The sequence below is a fragment of the Orcinus orca genome, chromosome 11 (assembly GCF_937001465.1).
Source record: "Orcinus orca chromosome 11, mOrcOrc1.1, whole genome shotgun sequence".
Lineage (NCBI taxonomy): Eukaryota > Metazoa > Chordata > Mammalia > Artiodactyla > Delphinidae > Orcinus > Orcinus orca.
In genome coordinates this window covers 51,687,197-51,706,184 of record NC_064569.1, presented here as the reverse complement: position 1 = coordinate 51,706,184, position 18,988 = coordinate 51,687,197, and the positions used below count along the sequence as shown (strand labels likewise).

General features: G+C 38.1%; 1 protein-coding gene across 2 annotated transcripts in view; it reads left to right on the top strand.

Annotated features, from left to right (window-relative positions):
* The window catches only part of WIF1 (WNT inhibitory factor 1), a 90,101-nt gene that overhangs the window by 47,397 nt on the left and 23,716 nt on the right, over positions 1-18,988 (top strand). For both annotated transcript variants that reach the window (XM_033440560.2, XM_004276595.4), the window contains exon 3: positions 6,078-6,186. In XM_033440560.2, the coding sequence (XP_033296451.1) occupies positions 6,078-6,186 (109 nt within the window). The remainder of the gene's footprint in view (positions 1-6,077; positions 6,187-18,988) is intronic.

The following is an 18,988-nucleotide window of genomic DNA, read 5'->3' as shown; positions in this document are numbered from 1 at the left end:
ACCTTGAAGAAATAAAGGTTGGGTTAGGGTGAGCAGTGGGAATGAAAGGAAGAGACGGAATTGATGTGGTACATATATACAATGGAATATTACTCAGCCATAAAAAGAAATGAAATTGAGTTATTTGTAGTGAGGTGGATGGACCTAGAGTCTGTCATACAGAGTGAATGAAGTAAGTCAGAAAGAGAAAAACAAATACCGTATGCTAACACATATATGGAATCTAAGAAAAAAAAAAGGTCATGAAGAACCTAGGGTTAAGACGGGAATAAAGACACAGACCTACTAGAGAATGGACTTGAGGATATGGGGAGGGGGAAGGGTAAGCTGTGACAAAGTGAGAGAGTGGCATCGACATATATACACTACCAAACGTAAGGTAGATAGCTAGTGGGAAGCAGCCACATAGCACAGGGAGATCAGCTCGGTGCTTTGTGACCACCTTAGAGGGGTGGGATGGGGAGGGTGGGAGGGAGGGAGACGCAAGAGGGAGGAGATATGGAGACATATGTATATGTATAGCTGATTCACTTTGTTATAAAGCAGAAACTAACACACCATTGTAAAGCAATTATACTCCAATAAAGATGTTTAAAAAAAAGATTACGAAAAGAGAAAGGATAAGATTTTTGTGTCTGGCTATCGGGAGAGGCAAGAAACAACTCTAAGGTTTGGTGCCTTTATTCTGGAAAAATGATAATACTGTCGACAGATGCAAAGAAATCAGGTGGGGATGGTGCTTTGTGAATGAGGCTCCATGCTGAAACAGCACGCCATGACATGGTGTAAATGTTTCGCCCTGAGCATCATTGCTCAGAAGGAAATATTCAGTACTTCAGTCTGTGAAAGTGCGGGAGTTTTATGGCAGAATGTAACGAATGAAGAGCTGAGGCTTGAGTGCGAACGATTTTCTGAGACTGTGAGCTGAAAGGAGACTTAATAAGGACATGCAGGAAGGTCAAGATGTGGGACAAGAATCAGTGGACTGTCGCAGAATCCAAGGATAAGGAGTTGTGAGTTTGAAGGATGAAATTTTGCAGAGAGGTAACAAGAAGAATGCCGAGGAAGAACGTGAGATCTGGCATTTTTGGTCTAGACATTCAGGTGTCAGATTATTTTAAGCATTGGGCATGCTTATTCGTTTTGTTTGGGACTTCAGCATTGAACTATTTTCCTTTCTTGCTTATTTTAGTAGATTTCTTCTTGCATTTCACATACCGTGTAGGAGCTATTTTATATCCCTTTAGTAATTCTCAGGCTCAGGGCCTGGCTAATCTGAACATACTTGTGTGCTATAATAGTAGGCTGTTGTGACAATTAAATGAACAGTGACTAGAGTATAATGAACACTCAGCAAAAATTATTGGTAAAATTTCAAACTTTATGGCAGTATGTTCTGTATTTTTTTAATAAATTTATTTATTTATATTTTTTATTTTTGGCTGCGTGAAGAAATGAAGACCTCTTCATTTCTGCACGTGGGCTTTCTCTAACTGTGGTGCCTGGGGGCTGCTCTTCATTGTGGTGCGCAGGCTTCTCATTGCAGTGGCTTCTCTTGTTGCGGAGCACGGGCTCTAGGCGCACAGGCTTCAGTAGTTGTGGCTCGCGGGCTCTAGAGCGCAGGCTCAGTAGTTGTGGCGCACGGGCTTAGTTGCTCTGCGGCATGTGGGATCTTCCCAGACCAGGGCTCGAACTGTCCCCTGCATTGGCAGGAGGATTCTTACCCACTGCGCCACCAGGGAAGTCCTGTTCTGTAGTTTTAAATCACCTGAAAATTTTGGAGGGACAAATACGATACCTTTATTGTTTAAGTTTTCCCATGAATACTTAGGCCAACATCGTAATCCATGAAGTTAAAAGAGGTTTGAGAGCCATGGTTTTATGAAGAACCTTTGATTCTTAACTCAGAGGTTCCTGCAATTATTGTGCTTATTAGATTAAGTGTATACCATAAACTCAGAACTTCAAAGGTGGAAAAGAAATACTGGATTCTCTCCATTCCTTCCAATGGTTAATGCAATTCTCTGCTTCCTTTCTCCATGTCTACCCAAAAATGAGTGCCAGAGCAAAGGCCTTATGAGTTATCCCATTTTGCTGTTTAAATGATGTCTTCATCTCTTCTGGAAGGAACAACTCTAATATTCAGCCAAGTTGCTTGGAAGCAAGTTAAATGGCTTTCAGCCCTCCTTTCTTGATAATATTTGGGTGTCTTTTATACCTCTCTATGAAAAGAAAATTTACTGCATGGCAAACCAGGCCAGCAAGATTTCTCAGCAACTTAATTTAGAAGTGAATTATTCTTCTGAATAGACCCATTCTTTGTTTGAATACAAGGCAGTCCTTTCATGTGTTTCCCAAATAAGCATCCTAGTTACCCCTACCTGAGTTTCCACTAGTGTCATTTAATGTAACAGAATGTACTTTTTCCTAATAGAGGTTTTATGCTCTCCAACATGCCACCTCCCTATTGCAGTTCATGCTCTGAGTTACTTTTATCTCAATAATAAATGTGCAATTTGTGAAACTTGTTCCCAAACTTTAAAGCTAGCTCTCTGTTCTCTTTGGCATAGAATTTAGGTTTTATTTGCCCCCAAATAAGTTTTTCTAGGAGAGAGTTTTGGGACTAAGAATGTTGATTATAAATAAAGTAAAAACAGAAAGTCCTGTCTAGGAGTTATAATATGACATTAATAAATCTATCACCTCTTCCATCAGCCATTTTCTATGATTTTGAGGGAAATATTTAAGCCCTTAAGCTAAATGAGGAATATATTTCATCTCTACCTCATGGTGATGATAATTTATTTGTAAAAATATTTATATGGTATTGGTGATTTTGATAGATTGCTTTATAATGACAAAGTGAAACTGAAAGAAGTCAGTGTTGAGATCAGACAAAGGGTGGGTCAATTTCTAAGTGGTTTTCAAGTTGGAGTTTGTAAGAAGGCAGTGGACATGGACAAAGTCCTTTTGAAAAATATATACCAGGTATGAAGAAAATCATATACTTTAGAGATTACAGCATCATCATCTCTAAAAAGAAAGCCAAATAAGTAAAAAGGTTTTCTCTGGCAGCTGCCTTTTGCTGATAAGATCCGAAGAAGAAACTGTTTTGACCAGTTCCTTGTGATGGAACTGTAGTAGAAAAGCCATGATGTTTACTGATTCTCAAAGAAATCAAACGGACATCCTAAAACCTGTAGTGTAAAATCCGTGATTGATAAGATCAGAGTATTGGCTTGCCAGAGACGTTTATTAAACCTAGCTGCATCCTGTGGCGAGGCCATGCCAATGCTAATTATAAACTCTCTGGAACTGAATATAGCGCATTCGTGCTTCCCAACCTACTTTACGTGACCACACTCAAAAGCAACAACAGGAGACCCAAAGGTTCTATGAAGTTATATTTCTGGACTGAGTGAAATTCTTTCAGCCCCACTTTCTGTGAACATCATCAAAAGCTTTTGAAAGAGACATTCAGAATCTGCTTAAATACCAAGTGTTGTTTTCTGGAAGCACACTTTCAGGGAGACTGCAGGAGATTAAATACATTGTTATGTGAGCGTGGCCCCACTAAATAGAAGCCCAAGAAGAATATTTCAACTCTGATCAGAGATTTATACAAATAGAGCCAATGATTCTCATCAGTCACACAGAACTGAAGGCAGGGTATATGATTAATGTCTGTTGTTAAATAAGTATATTTATTTCACTATAAAAGTCATGGAACCACATGTGGAAAATTTGGAAAAGAGACGCAGACGTAGAGAAGGGATTTGTGGACGCAGGGTGGGACGAAGTGAGAGAGTAGCATTGACATATATACACTACCATGTATAAAATAGACAGCTAGTGGGAAGCAGCCACATAGCACAGGGAGCTCAGCTCAGTGCTCTGTTATGACCTAGAGGGGTGGGATATAGCTGATTCACATTGTTGTACAACAGAAACTAACACAACATTGTAAAGCAAGTACACTCCAATTAAAAAAAAAAATCCTACACAGTCATTGTTTTAATCTTGGTGTCTAGTCTTCCATCCTTTTTCTTATTAATGCAAAAAATGATTTTAAAAACTTACTGAAATTATATTAGTTTTTATAAATGCATTTTTAAAATACATCATCCATATAAACAGATTTAATTTATAACGTGAATGGTATAATTATGGAGCAGCAAATGATAACATTATGTGTTATTTGAAGCAATATAGCTACTGAAATGTTTTATTTTCAACATATTTGCACTCTGTCCACTCAGCTCTTTTCCATTGTTAAATGTACTATAAATACAAATATTTCGAATATTTTGGCATGTGGAATTTCACAAGTGGTTGTTGTGTTATTGTTGCTAGCTGATATTACTGTACTTGGTAATATAAGTAACCAAAAGTTATTAATTACAAGGGCATACAGTGCCAAATCCCTTCATAATACCTACCATGATATGCTTTAGAACAAAAAGGGGAATGACAAATATTATCTAGTAAAGTATAGAGGGAAGCACAGCCGGTAGAAGTCATTTAAAACACCTAGATTCACGAAACGCCGTCTAAGTAGCAGCCCACTTTTAATAGTCGTTGGTTTTCCTGAAGGGACATAAATAATGTTTTCTTTTTCAAAGGAATTCATTCCCATTGAATGACCTTTCCTGATGACACTCTTTTCGTCAGAATTCTTGCAATCCTTCCCTTAGACAGGGTAGGAATTAACTGTCTTATGACCCTTTATCCTCAGGGCCCTCCTAGTGAATGAATTTAGTAAAATTAATCCCCACAACTCTTTTTACCCACCCAGGGAACCTTTCACAGTGGTCTTCTGGAACCACTGCCACAATTCAAAGAAGCGGTTGCAGTGGGAACTTGGTCAGTGAAGGTGCCCCTTCTGACCTAGTGAAAGCTGCAAGTGCTTTTCAACTCACTCCAGGCATGGACAGTGTCCCTATAGCTGCTGAGATTACCCTTTTGCATGATCACCCTCATGGTAAAGCCCTTAATGCCTAATACATTGATATTGTGACTTAAGGCAGAAAATTGTGTCAATGTCTACCATATATCTCTTATATCTTCCACATTGGAAAATAAATTTTATACTGCATATAAATTTTTATACTGCATATAAGATAGGCTGTATTCTTTTTTAAACCTCTTCCTAGCCCATGTTTATGTAATCAACTTAATTAACCCATCCAAATTCTGGATATCCTACGGATAACTGCAGAACCTCTCAATCTGCCTATCTTTCATTTCAGAATCTGTGCTATTTATTGATTATTCTTTATTCTTAAGCAAGAACACATTGTTTCCATCACAAACCGTTTTAATAATCCAGCTGAGAATCAGTTAAGCATCAAATCTTAAGTGAGATTATACATCACTACTTTCAGTATTTCATGGCCATTCAAGTAGCAAGAATCATTTTCTCAACTAGACTCAGTGGGAAAATGAAAATGTTTACAATATAAAGCTTTACGGCTTGTTGTCATATTGAAGAGGTGGTTTTCACATTTTTAGACTTTTCTCTCCATAATTAAATTGAGATGTTAAATATAAACCTTCCAAAGGGAATGATACTGAGAAATAAACAGTCACACCAAGATAATTAAATTTTGGAATTTCATGTCTTCTTTTGCCAATAGGTTGCTGCTTTCATTATCACTTATTTATTACATCTTTCCAAATTCTGGTCAAAGACTCACGTCAGATTTGAAAAGAATTAAAGAATGACCCAAGAAGCTCAGATGGATTTTCTAAGGGCTAGTTGAAGATTGTTTTGACATCACCTGTTTCCTTAAGAGAAGTTTTCTCAATCCTTTTAAGCTAAAAGGCTACCTTGTGAATATCGTGGACATGTGTTATTAATATTTTTAAAGAATCACTTCTCTCCAAGCAGAGTCTAATTCTAGAGTTCTAAAACCCGGAAGAGAGAGTTATGCCTACACAATATTTTAAGTGCCGTATGCTCCAGAATTCCTGTAGTGAAAAATGTCAGTCTTCCATCAGAGGGATGATGAATTGAGAAGTGCCTTCCCACTCTCTGTGGTTTCCATGGTGCTGATTGTCAATGCCTTTTGTTGTAGGCAGAATACTTCTATGAATTCCTGTCCTTGCGCTCCCTGGATAAAGGCATCATGGCAGACCCAACCGTCAATGTCCCTCTGCTGGGAACAGTGCCTCACAAGGCATCAGGTGGGTGGTCTTCACCTCAGAGAAAGGTTTACACTTAAAATATAATAGCGATGGGAATAATATTTTAGATCCAGTTGTCACCCATCAGAGACATTACAGAATGTTTTCCTGAAGAGATCTGTTGATTTTAGGGCAAATCAGTTGTTATGTCCCTATTTCCTTTGGGCAAAAGATTAGGATAGGCATGAAGAAATGGAAGTTTTAGAATTTCCTAAAAACTCAGTTCATAAATGATTCCAGATTAGAAAAAGAAAAGTCACTATGTGAGATATACTTGGCCAACAAGTGTGAATTAATGTAGTACATATAAATGTGGCAAAGATGCAAAGTAAGTGATCGAGAGAGAATGGGACAAGTCAAGAAAAACTTCCCCTAAATGAACATTGTATTGAATTTTTTTTTTTTTTTTTTTTTGCGGTACGCGGGCCTCTCACTGTTGTGGCCTCTCCCATTGTGGAGCACAGGCTCCGGACGTGCAGGCTCAGCGGCCATGGCATGGGCCCAGCCGCTCCGCGGCATGTGGGATCTTCTCAGACCGGGGCACGAACCCGCGTCCCCTGCATCGGCAGGCGGACTCTTAACCACTGCGCCACCAGGGAAGCCCTGAATAGGAATTTGAAGTAGAGAGGAGACATAGCAAAGTAGGAGAAAGGGGTTCAGTCTTTCAGATCTAATCATTCTTCTCTACTAAGAAAATCCAGTATGCAGTTATTTGTTTAGAACTTTTCAACTTACAGAACACCAGTTCATGCATTATCTGATTTGTGTTCTGGGAGGGCGTCAAGGCCTGAATTACGGCTCCATTTTACAAATTAGAAAATTGAGGCTTGTGACGTTCAACTGACTTTCCCATAGTCATGTAATAAGCAGTGAAGCTGAGACTAGAGCCCAGGTTTTATGACTTTTAGAAAAATACAGAGATCACTTATGTAACCTATGTTACATTGAGTATATATATATTTTTACATAATTGTAGTAATATTATATATTTGGTCTTGCATAATGATTTTTTGGCTTTTAACGTTTTAACATAAGCATTTTCCCATGTCACTACACATATTTCCAAAAGTTATTTTTAATGCCCTTATAATATTGTTTTATGAACATACCGTAATTTATTTACTCATTCCCTTATTGTGTTACTTAGATTGTTTTTAGGGTTGGCATACTAGAAATATCACAGTAAACATCATTTTTAAAGTAACAGATGGTCAGTAGCCCTGTTTGTCTTATTCACCATGACTGCCAACACAGGGCCCAGCATACAACAGGCTCTCAGAAACTACTTGTTGGATTCACGTGTGTAGCAAAATCTTAAAGTTCGTCTCATTATTTTAAGAATAGATTCTTAGAGGTAAAATTATTGTGTCAAAGGATATGAACTATGAACTTTTTAAAAGGCTCTTAAATTGCCAAAATGCCAAATTACTTTCCGCAAAGGCTGTGCCTATTTGCACCCTGGCTAGCAGTGTTGGAGAGTGCCTGGCTTACTAACTTCATCAACATGTGTTATTAATCATGTTAGCTGTTTTGCTGACTTAAAAAGTGAGAAGTGGTTTCTCAGTGTTCTTTCAATTTGATTTTTTAAATTCCTTTGAGGTAGGAAGTTATTTTCTTGTATCTGTTAGACAATGTAAATGTCTGTGTGCCGTGCTCATTTTTATATTGAAATACTGTGGTTCTTATTAATTTGCAAAGCTCACTGTAAAGTACTGACTGTTGATTGCAATTTTTTCAATTTATGTTTTATTTTATTTTTTTGAGGAGGGATATGCAGAGGCTTTAAAATCCTGTGTGGTCAAAACTATCTTTTCCTTTGTGATGTTTTTCCTATTACTTTTATGCTTGGAAATTAATTCCTATTCCAGAAAACCATTAGGTGATAATTTACACATGCTTCTAATATTTTACAAAAATTTATTTTGGCAGTAGTATGAGGTAGGGCTCAACCTGAATTATTTTTCTGAATTGTCGACTTTTCCAGCGTAAGAGGTTGGACTGACTCAAGATATGCTCTTTATTTTACAATAAGTTTTTTATAGATAAGAGTTGGTTTTAGAGACTACTGTTTGTTCTAATATTATAATATTTATAGTTTTATATTAAAATAATTGATAGCAGAATCCTGTCTCTTAAAAAAGATTAGTCTTGTTCTTTTAGAGGAACATTAGAATAATTTGTCAGACATCAAATGAAGATCTCGTTAGGAGCTAATTTTTTTCTTTTCCATTAGGGTTTATTATAGGATATTGAATATAGTTCCCTGAGCTATGCAATAGGACATTGTTGTTTATACATTCTATATATAATAGTTTGCATCTGCTAGTCCCAAACTCCCCATCCATCACTCCCCCACACCCCTCCCCCTTGGCAACTACAAGTCTGTTCTCTATGTGAGTCTGTTTCGTATGTAAGTTCATTTGTGTCATGTTTTAGGTTCCACAGATAAGTGATATCATATGGTATTCGTCTTTCTGACTTACTTCACTTAGTATGATCATCTCTAGGTCCATGCATGTAGCTGCAAATGGCATTATTTCATTCCTTTTTATGGCTGAGTAATATTCCACTGTGTGTGTGTGTGTGTGTGTGTGTGTGTGTGTGTATATATATATATACACACCATATCTTCTTTCTCCATGCATCTGTTGATGGACATTTAGGTTGTTTCCATGACTTGTCTATTGTAAATAGTGCTGCTATGAACAAAGGGGTGCCTGTATCTTTTCAAATTAGAATTTTCTCTGGATATATGCCCAGGAGTGGAATTGCTGAATCATATGGTAGATCTATTTTTAGTTTTCTGAGTAACCTCCATACTGTTTTCCATAGTGGCCGCACCAACTTACACTCCCACCAACAGTGTAGGAAGGCTTCCCTTTTCTGCACACCCTCCCCAGCATTTGTTATTTGTAGACGTTTTAATGACGGCCATTCTGACTGGTGTGAGGTGGTACGTCATTTTAATTTTGATTTGCATTTCTCTAATGATTAGTGATATTGAGCATCTTTTCATGTGCCTGTTGGCCATCTGTATGCCTTATTTGGAGAAATGTCTATTTAGATCTTCTGCCCATTTTTTGATTGTTTTTTTTTTTATATTGAGCTGTATGAGACGTTAGTATATTTTGAAAATTAACCCCTTGTCGGTTGCATCATTTGCAAATATTTTCTCCCAGTCTGTAGGTTGTCTTTTCATTTTGTTTATGGTTTCCTTTGCTGAGGAGTTAATTTAAATTGATGAAATAATCAGGAAATCAGGCACCCTTACAGAGTCCATTTTTAGGTTGTAGTTATCTACTACTTCCAATGTATCTGTATTGCCACATCCCAGCACTGTAAGAGTTGGGGACTAAATAAGCACAGAGTTTCTCTGATTTCCTGGCATAGGCGCCCATGTGGGTATAGACAGGAAGAGTGTGAATCTGAGTTTCTCTTGGGTCATCCCAGTGCTGCTGATATGACTCACAGCCCTCCCAGAGGATTTACTTCCAATCCAGATGGGTTTAGGTTCTAGGAAGCTCCTATGAAGGAAAAAGGCCTTGGGTTCTGGAGATACACTCACCTAAGATTTGTAGCCTCAAGGATATGAATATCCCATTCCAGATACATGGGTACCCCAATTCCGCTCAGATGATAATGCTAGTATTATTGCATACTGCTACATCATGGAGACAAGAAAGTTCTTAGAATATGACCACCAAATTCTTGGAATAGGGCATTACTCGGTCTCATGCCACGTCACTTGGTGTTCCTTTTTAGTCGAAGATAATTTTCTATAAAATTTTTCTTGAGCATATTTGTTCTTTTTCTTAAGAAGTGGTCAGGAGTAAAATAAATACATAACATATCTCTCAATTTCCATTTCATATTTTTGAATTTTCCTTTTGTCTTTTTCTGATTATTAAAGAAGTACAAACTCATTTAGCCCATTAAAAGGTATTAATTAATTGCACAGTTATACCTCCTCAACTTAAAATAAATCTTGAATCTTTGGATTTCTAATCAAATGCTTATATCCAAAATCTTCCCAGTTTTATCAATTTTTTGTGTCTAGTAAAAAAAAAAAGTTTACTGAAATTCTGCTTCTTAGGATATTGAAGCAGTAAGGTTTTGAATATATGATATGAGAACACTTTAATAGGTCATGTTTAGAGAAAACATCATTTGCTAATAATTTAGAATCTTTAATAAAATGTAGAAGAAAAAGTGGATGATGCTTTGGGCAAGGTGAGACTAAAAAGAACAAGCCTGAAAAAAAAAAAAAAAGAACAAGCCTGGGATGAGGTGACTCATGCACATGTGTGTGCATTTATACACACACACACACACACACACATTTTACACGGACAACCCCCCCTCCCCCCATAGAGGTTTTTGGAGGCAGATGTAGTATTTGTTTGCAGAAATGCAGGTGCAAGAAGTTTATGGGGATTGTAGTTCATTTCAGGGCAGTTATTCATTAGCCTCATTAAGCTCAGTCCCCCCAGCATGAGCAGTGAGGGTAACTTGAATTATTAAAAAGTAACCAAATCAGTGTGTCTTGCTCCTAAGCGTCCAGGTAGCGTTCATTACTCTGCTGGTCTATTTAATACCCTCAAGCTGCTAAGGTGTTCTTTTATCCTACAGACTCCTATATGCCTAAGCGTTGCACGAAAAAGAAAACTCTTGATCTTTAACAGTTATGAAGTGCCTGCTTTCTGGCATCTGAAGAGAACAAAAACAGGAAATACAAACTGCAGGGTGGTTCAGTAAAATTCCTCAGTTGGATAACGAAAAACAGTTTCCATCAAGCCAAGGCTTTACCTGTTGGAACACTCTTTCTCTGTCATCCCATGAAACCAACAGAGCAGGGGTGTTTCTCAACCAAGACCATCAGGAATCCAATGTGTAGAAATTGTCAAATAGGTGTTAATGCTGGGAGGACCATCTTCTTCCTGGTGACCCCCATCCTTAGAAAGTGAAGCCCAGAGTAGGTACTCAGTAAGTATTTGCTGAGAGAATGAATGGATGACTATTTGTGTTGGATGATTTATATTCATGGAACAGCTTATAATCATGTGGTGTCGAGGATGAGATCTCGCCCACCTTATTCATCTCTTCCCTTGTTGTGAGGCAGTGGTTTGCATGACCGAGGCTGAGGCTGTATGAGCACCATACTGGTCTCAGTGTGGAAGAGGTATTTTTTTTAAAACATCTTTATTGGAGTATAATTGCTTTACAGTGGTGTGTTAGTTTCTGCTGTATAACAAAGTGAGTCAGCTATAAATATACATTTATCCCCATTTCTCCTCCCTCTTGCGTCTCCCTTCTACCCTCCCTATCCCACCCCTCTAGGTGGACACAAAGCACTGAACTGATCTCCCTGTGCTATGTGGCTGCTTCCCACTAGCTATCTGTTTTACATTTGGTAGTGTATATATGTCCATGCCACTCTCTCACTTCGTCCCAGCTTACCCTTCCCCCACTCCGTGTCCTCAAGTCCATTCCCTACGTCTGCGTCTTTATTCCTGTCCTGCCCTTAGGTGCTTCACAACCTTTTTTTTTTTTTAGACACCTTATATGTGTTAGCATATGGTCTTTGTTTTTCTCTTTCTGAGTTACTTCACTCTGTATGACAGTCTCTAGGTCCATCCACCTCACTGCAAATAACTCAGTTTTGATTCTTTTTATGGCTGAGTAATATTCCATTGTATATATGTGCCACATCTTCTTTATCCATTCATCTGTCAACGGACACTTAGGTTGCTTCCATATCCTGGCTACTGTAAATACTGCTGCAATGAACATTGTCGTACATGTCTCGTTTTGAATTATGGTTTTCTCAGGGTATATGCCCAGTAATGGGATTGCTGGGTCATATGGTAGTTCTATTTTTAGTTTTTTAAGGAAACTCCATACTGTTCTCCATAGTGGCTGTATCAATTTACATTCCCACCAACAGTGCAAGAGGATTCCCATTTCTCCACACCCTCTCCAGCATTTATTGTTTCTAGATTTTTGTTTGAGTATGGCCATTCTGACTGGTGTGAGGTGATACCTCATTATAGTTTTGATTTGCATTTCTCTAATGATTAGTGATGTTGAGCGTCCTTTCATGTGTTTCTTGGCAACCTGTATATCTTCTTTGGAGAAATGTCTATTTAGGTCTTCTGCCCATTTTTGGATTGGTTTTTTTGTTTTTTTAATATTGAGATGCTTGTAAATTTTGGAGATTAATCCTTTGTCAGTTGCTTTGTTTGCAAATATATTCTCCCATTCTGAGGGTTGTCTTTTCGTCTTGTTTATAGTTTCCTTTGCTGTGAAAAAGCTTTAAAGTTTCATTAGGTCCCATTTGTTTATTTTTGTTTTTATTTCCATTTCTCTAGGAGGTGGGTCAAAAAGGATCTTGCTGTGATTTATGTCATAACGTTCTGCCTATGTTTTCCTCTCAGAGTTTTATAGTGTCTGGCCTTACATTTAGGTCTTTAATCCATTTTGAGTTTATTTTAGTTTATGGTGTTAGGGAGTATTATAATTTCATTCTTTTACATGTAGCTGTCCAGTTTTCCCAGCACCACTTATTGAAGAGGCTGTCTTTTTTCCAGGCTGTCTTATTGAAGAGGGTGCCTCCTTTATCAAAGATAAGGTGACCATATGTGCGTGGGTTTATGTCTGGGCTTTCTATCCTGTTCCATTGACCTGTATTTCTGTTTCTGTGCCTGTACCATACTGTCTTGATTACTGTAGCTTTGTAGTATAGTCTAAAATCAGGGAGCCTGATTCCTCCACCTCCATTTTTCTTTCTCAAGGTTGCTTTGGCTATTCAGGGTCTTTTGTGTTTCCATAAAAATTGTGCAATATTTTATTCTAGTTCTGTGAAAAATGCCATTGGTAGTTTGATAGGGATTGCATTGAATCTGTAGATTGCTTTGGGTAGTAGAGTCATTTTCACAATGTTGATTCTTCCAATCCAGGAACACGGTATATCTTTCCATCTATTTGTATCATCTTTAATTTCTTTCATCAGTGTCTTATCATTTTCTGCATACAGGTCTTTTGTCTCCTTAGGTAGGTTTATTCATAGATATTTCATTCTTTTGGTTGCAGTGGTAAATGGGAGTGTTTAATTTCATTTTCAGATTTTTCATCATTAGTGTATAGGAATGCAAGAGATTTCTGCACATTAATTTTGTATCCTGCTACTTTACCAAATTCATTGATTAGCTCTAGTAGTTTTCTGGTAGCATCTTTAGGATTCTCTATGTATAGTATCATGTCATCTGCAAACAGTGACAGCTTTACTTCTTCTTTTCCGATTTGGATTCCTTTTATTTCCTTTTCTTCTCCGATTTCTGTGGCTAAAACTTCCAAAACTATGTTGAATATGAGTGGTGAGAGTGGGCAACCTTGTCTTGTTCCTGATCATACTGGAAATGGTTTCTCTTTTTCACCATTGAGGACGATGTTGGGTGTGGTTTTGTCATATATGGTCTTTATTATGTTGAGGAAAGTTCCCCCTATGCCTACTTTCTGGAGGGTTTGTATCATAAGTCGGTGTTGAATTTTGTCAAAAGCTTTCTCTGCATCTGTAGAGATGATCATATGGTTTTTCTCTTTCAGTTTGTTAATATGGTGTATCACATTGATTGATTTGCGTATATTGAAGAATCCTTGCATTCCTGGGTTAAACCCCATTTGATTATGGTGTATGATCCATACACCATAATGATAGTAAATTTTAATGGGCTGTTGGATTCTGTTTGCTAGGATTTTGTTGAGGATTTTTGCATCTATATTGATCAGTGATATTGGCTGGTAGTTTTCTTTCTTTGTGACATCTTTGTCTGGTTTTGGTATCAGGGTGATGGTGGCCTCATAGAATGAGTTTGGGAGTATTCCTAATCTGCTATATTTTGGAAGAGTTTGAGAAGGATAGGTGTTAGCTCTTCGCTAAATGTTTGATGGAATTCGCCTGTAAAGCCATCTGGTCCTGGGCTTCTGTTCGTTGGAAGATTTTTAATCACAGTTTCAATTTCAGTGCTTGTGATTGGTCTGTTCATATTTTCTGTTTCTTCCTGATTCAGTCTTGGCAGGTTGTGCATTTCTAAGAATTTGTCCATTTCTTCCAGGTTGTCCATTTTATTGGCATATAGTTGCTTGTAGTAATCTCTCATGATCCTTTGTATTTCTGCAGTGTCAGTTGTTACTTCTCCTTTTTCATTTCTAATTCTATTGAGTCTTCTCCCTTTTTTTCTTGATGAGTCTGGCTAATGGTTTAACAATTTTGTTTATCTTCTCAAAGAACCAGCTTTTAGTGTTATTGATCTTTGCTATCGTTTCCTTCATTCCTTTCTGATCTGATTTTTATGATTTCTTTCCTTCTGCTAACTTTGGGGTTTTTTTGTTCTACTTTCTCTAATTGCTTTAGGTGTAAGGTTAGGTTGTTTATTTGAGATGTTTCTTGTTTCTTAAGGTAGGATTGTATTGCTATAAACTTCCCTCTTAGAACTGCTTTTGCTGCATCCCATAGGTTTTGGGTCATCGTGTTTTCATTGTCATTTGTTTCTAGGTATTTTTTGATTTCCTCTTTGATTTCTTCAGTGATCTCTTGGTTATTAAGTAGTATATTGTTTAGCCTTCATGTGTGTGTATTTTTTACAGATTTTTTCCTGTAATTGATATCTAGTCTCATAGCATTGTGGTCGGAAAAGATACTTGATATGATTTCAGTTTTCTTAAATTTACCAAGGCTTGATTTGTGAACCAAGATATTATCTATCCTGGAGAATGTTCCATGAGCACTTGAGAAGAATGTGTATTCTGTTGTTTTTGGATGGAATGTCCTATAAATATCAATTAAGTCCATCTTGTTTAATGTATCATTTAAAGCTTGTGTTTCCTTATTTATTTTCATTTTGGATGATCTGTCCATTGGTGAAAGTGGGGTGTTAAAGTCCCCTACTATGATTGTGTTACTGTCCATTTCTGCTTTTATGGCTGTTAGTATTTGCCTTATGTACCAAGGTGCTCCTGTGTTGGGTGCATAAATATTTACAATTGTTATATCTTCTTCTTGGATTGATCCCTTGATCATTATGTAGTGTCCTTCTTTGTTTCTTGTAATAGTCTTTGTTTTAAAGTTTATTTTCTCTGATATGAGAATTGCTACTCCGGCTTTCTTTTGATTTCCATTTGCATGGAATATCTTTTTCCATCCCCTCACTTTCAGTCTGTATGTGTCCCTAGGTCTGAAGTGGGTCTACTGTAGACAGCACATATATGGGTCTTGTTTTTGTATCCATTCAGCCAGTCTGTGTCTTTTGGTTGGAGGATTTAATCCATTTATATTTAAGGTAATTATCGATATGTATATTCCTATTACCATTTTCTTAATTGTTTTGGGTTTGTTATTGTAGGTCTTTTCCTTCTCTTGTGTTTCCTGCCTAAAGAAGTTCCTTTAGCATTTGTTGTAAAGCTGGTTTGGTGGTGCTGAATTCTCTTAGCTTTGCTTGTCTGTAAAGCTTTTAATTTCTCTGTCAAATCTGAAGGAGATCCCTGCTGGGTAGGGTAATCTTGGTTGTAGGTTTTTCTCCTTCATCACTTTAAATATGTCCTGCCACTCCCTTCTGGCTTGCAGAGTTTCTGCCGAAAGATCAGCTGTTAAACTTATGGGGCTTCCCTTGTGTGTTATTTGTTGTTTTTCCCTTGCTGCTTTTAATATTTTTTCTTTGTATTTAATTTTTGATAGTTTGATTAATATGTGTCTTGGCGTGTTTCTCCTTGGATTTATCCTGTATGGGACTCTCTGTGCTTCCTGGACTTGATTAACTATTTCCTTTCCCATATTAGGGAATTTTTTAACTATAAGGTCTTCAAATATTTTTCTCAGTCCCTCTCTTTTTCTCTTCTTCTTCTGGGACTCCTATTATTCGAATGTTGGTGCATTTAATGTTGTCCCAGAGGTCTCTGAGACTGTCCTCAATTCTTTTTTCTTTATTCTGCTCTGCAGTAGTTATTTCCACTATTTTATCTTCCAGGTCACTTATCTGTTTTTCTGCCTCAGTTATTCTGCTATTGATCCCTTCTAGAGATTTTTTTTTTTTTTTTTTTTTTGCGGTACGTGGGCCTCTCATTGTTGTGGCCTCTCCCGTTGCAGAGCACAGGCTCTGGAAGCGCAGGCTCAACCACCATGGCTCATGGACCCAGCCGCTCCGCGGCATGTGGGATCTTCCCGGACCGGGGCATGAAGCCGTGTCCCTTGCATCAGCAGGCAGACTCTCAGCCACTGCGCCACCAGGGAAGCCCCTAGAGAATTTTTATTTACTGTGCTGTTTATCACTGTTTGTTTGCTCTTTAGTTCTTCTAAGTCCTTGTTAAATATTTCTTGTATTTTCTCCATTCTATTTCCAAGATTTTGGTTCATCTTTACTATCATTATTCTGAATCCTTTTTGAGGTAGACTGCCTATTTCCTCTTCATTTGTTAGGTGTGGTGGGTTTTTGCCTTGCTCTTTCATCTGCTGTGTGTTTCTCTGTCTTCTCATTTTGATTACCTTACTGTGTTTGGGGTCTCCTTTTCGCCGGCTGCAGGTTCATAGTTCCCGTTGTTTTTGGTGTTTGTCCCCAGTGGCTAAGGTTGGTTCAGTGGGTTGTGTAGGCTTCCTGCTGGAGGGGACTAGTGCCTGTGTTCTGGTGGATGAGGTTGGATCTTGTCTTTCTGGTGGGCAGGTCCACGTCTGGTGGTGTGTTTTGGGGTGTCTGCGGCCTTATTATGATTTTATGCAGCCTCTCTGCTAATGGATGGGGTTGCGTTCCTGTCTTGCTAGTTGTTTGGCATAGGGTATCCAGCACTGTAGCGTGCTGGTCGTTGAGTGGAGCTGGGTCTTGGTGTTGAGATGGAGATCTCGCGGAGATTTTCGCCATTTGATATTACGTGGAGCTGGGAGATTTTCGCCGTTTGATATTACGTGGAGCTGGGAGGTCTCTTGTGGACCAGTGTCCTGAACTTGGCTCTCCCACCTCAAAGGCACAGCCCTCATGCCTGGCTGGAGCACCAAGAGCCTGTCATCCACACGGACAGAAGAATCTTCCAAATTATTTTCCTCTGGATATCAGTCGGTAAGGTAACTGCTGGTCATCACAATGCGTATTCAGAAAAATCCACGTTTTACTCTTGTGCTCTTTTTCTTGTTTTTGCTAGCAATTAATATCGTGAACAGGATACCCATTCACAAATGCCAAGTTCACCATAAAAGCAGATAATTCCATACAGCTCTTCCCTACAAGACTGCCTCCAGTTAGTTCTCAAAGTGCCTGATTGTTCGGTGAAGATACAATCCAGGTGCAGAGCAGGGGAAAAAGAAGAAAACTGGGAGAAAAAAGAAGAGGCAGATAGAAAAAGAGACCGATAGAGGAGCGGGCAGAAAAAAAGGGAAGACATTTGTTACAAACAGGGAAAGAAAAGGCCAGTAAGTGAGGAAGTCTGTAAGCTCCACAACAAGAATTGGAGTCCTGCTTTTCGCAAATCTTCTGTATCCATGTAGCCTTTCAGGTTCCCTTGGTCCCCAAGTAAAATTTCCAGATCTGGGATGCAGCCATAAGAAAGAATCCTATGTATATTTCACAAGTATCCCGCAATAACAGATCCAGCGCGGTTTTCCTTGTACAGTCCTTTGCTTCCTTTTGAAATGGAAATCCCTACTATGGATTTTTGTATTTTGTAAGTTTGCATTTTCATATATACAAGTTCATTAAACCAAGGTTTTCAGTGGGGACAATTATACTTTGGGATTTCAGAAACAAGTTTGCTTTTTTTCTCTCTTTTTATTTCTGTTAAAATATCTGGGTTTTTTTCATCATTTAATTATTTACAATGCTCAGATCTCAAGATTCAGGAGAACTGGAAACCCTTGTTATTTGGAGAAGAGCACAGTAATGAACACTGACAATGCCAAAGCCTTGAGAGTGGTTTCTGGTTGCCAAGCACGTTAAGAAGATTGTATGACCAACTGGTGTGCAGTGCATTATGGAAAAGAGCACACTAATTTCTAGCTCACTTCTTCTTGTACAACTAGGGGAAAGGTTTATGAAAACTCTGAAGGGAAAGGATTTTTCTTGGCATGGTACGATTTTCCCAAGCTTGGCAGTAACCATAACCTGCCATACAGAAACAAAATGAAACAGAATTTCATATGTATACCTCTTAGCAATATTTGTTCTATTCATAAGGAAGAACTGGAGTCTAGTGGATCAGCTAGATCAGTCTTCTCCAGTGGATATGTTAGGATAATCCAGTGGATTTCAGAAATTTATGAAATCGGCCTCTCAGCCAATGACTTGAGCCAATTTCCACCCAATGATTTGTGAGTATTTCACAGCTGAAGTTGTGGACAACTCCTCGCCGTCTCTGTACAGCAACACTATTAGTTCCCACTCTCTGCTTATTCTACACCTACATACCCCAAGTGATCATCAGTTTCACTAAAAAGAAGTGTCTCCTCTTTAGGAACCTAAACCATTAGATATGTCTATTGTGAGATTACTTCATCACAGAAAACTCTCTTCTAGATCCCCAAGATATGGACACTTCTCAATATTAACCAATAGCCTGAGAAAATATTACATTTATTAACTCAGTCCAATGATTGGGGTCTAGTCTGAGTTGTAGAATATTTCCAAAGAAGATATTTTGTCACCTTCAAGCATACATAGTAAAAGTAAACCAGTGGGGTGTTGCTTATAGGGCTTTATTTAATAGATTCTGCAGTGCTGACTTTTAGCTCTTTTTGAATTATATGGAGGCTGCTGAAGGTGTTCACAAA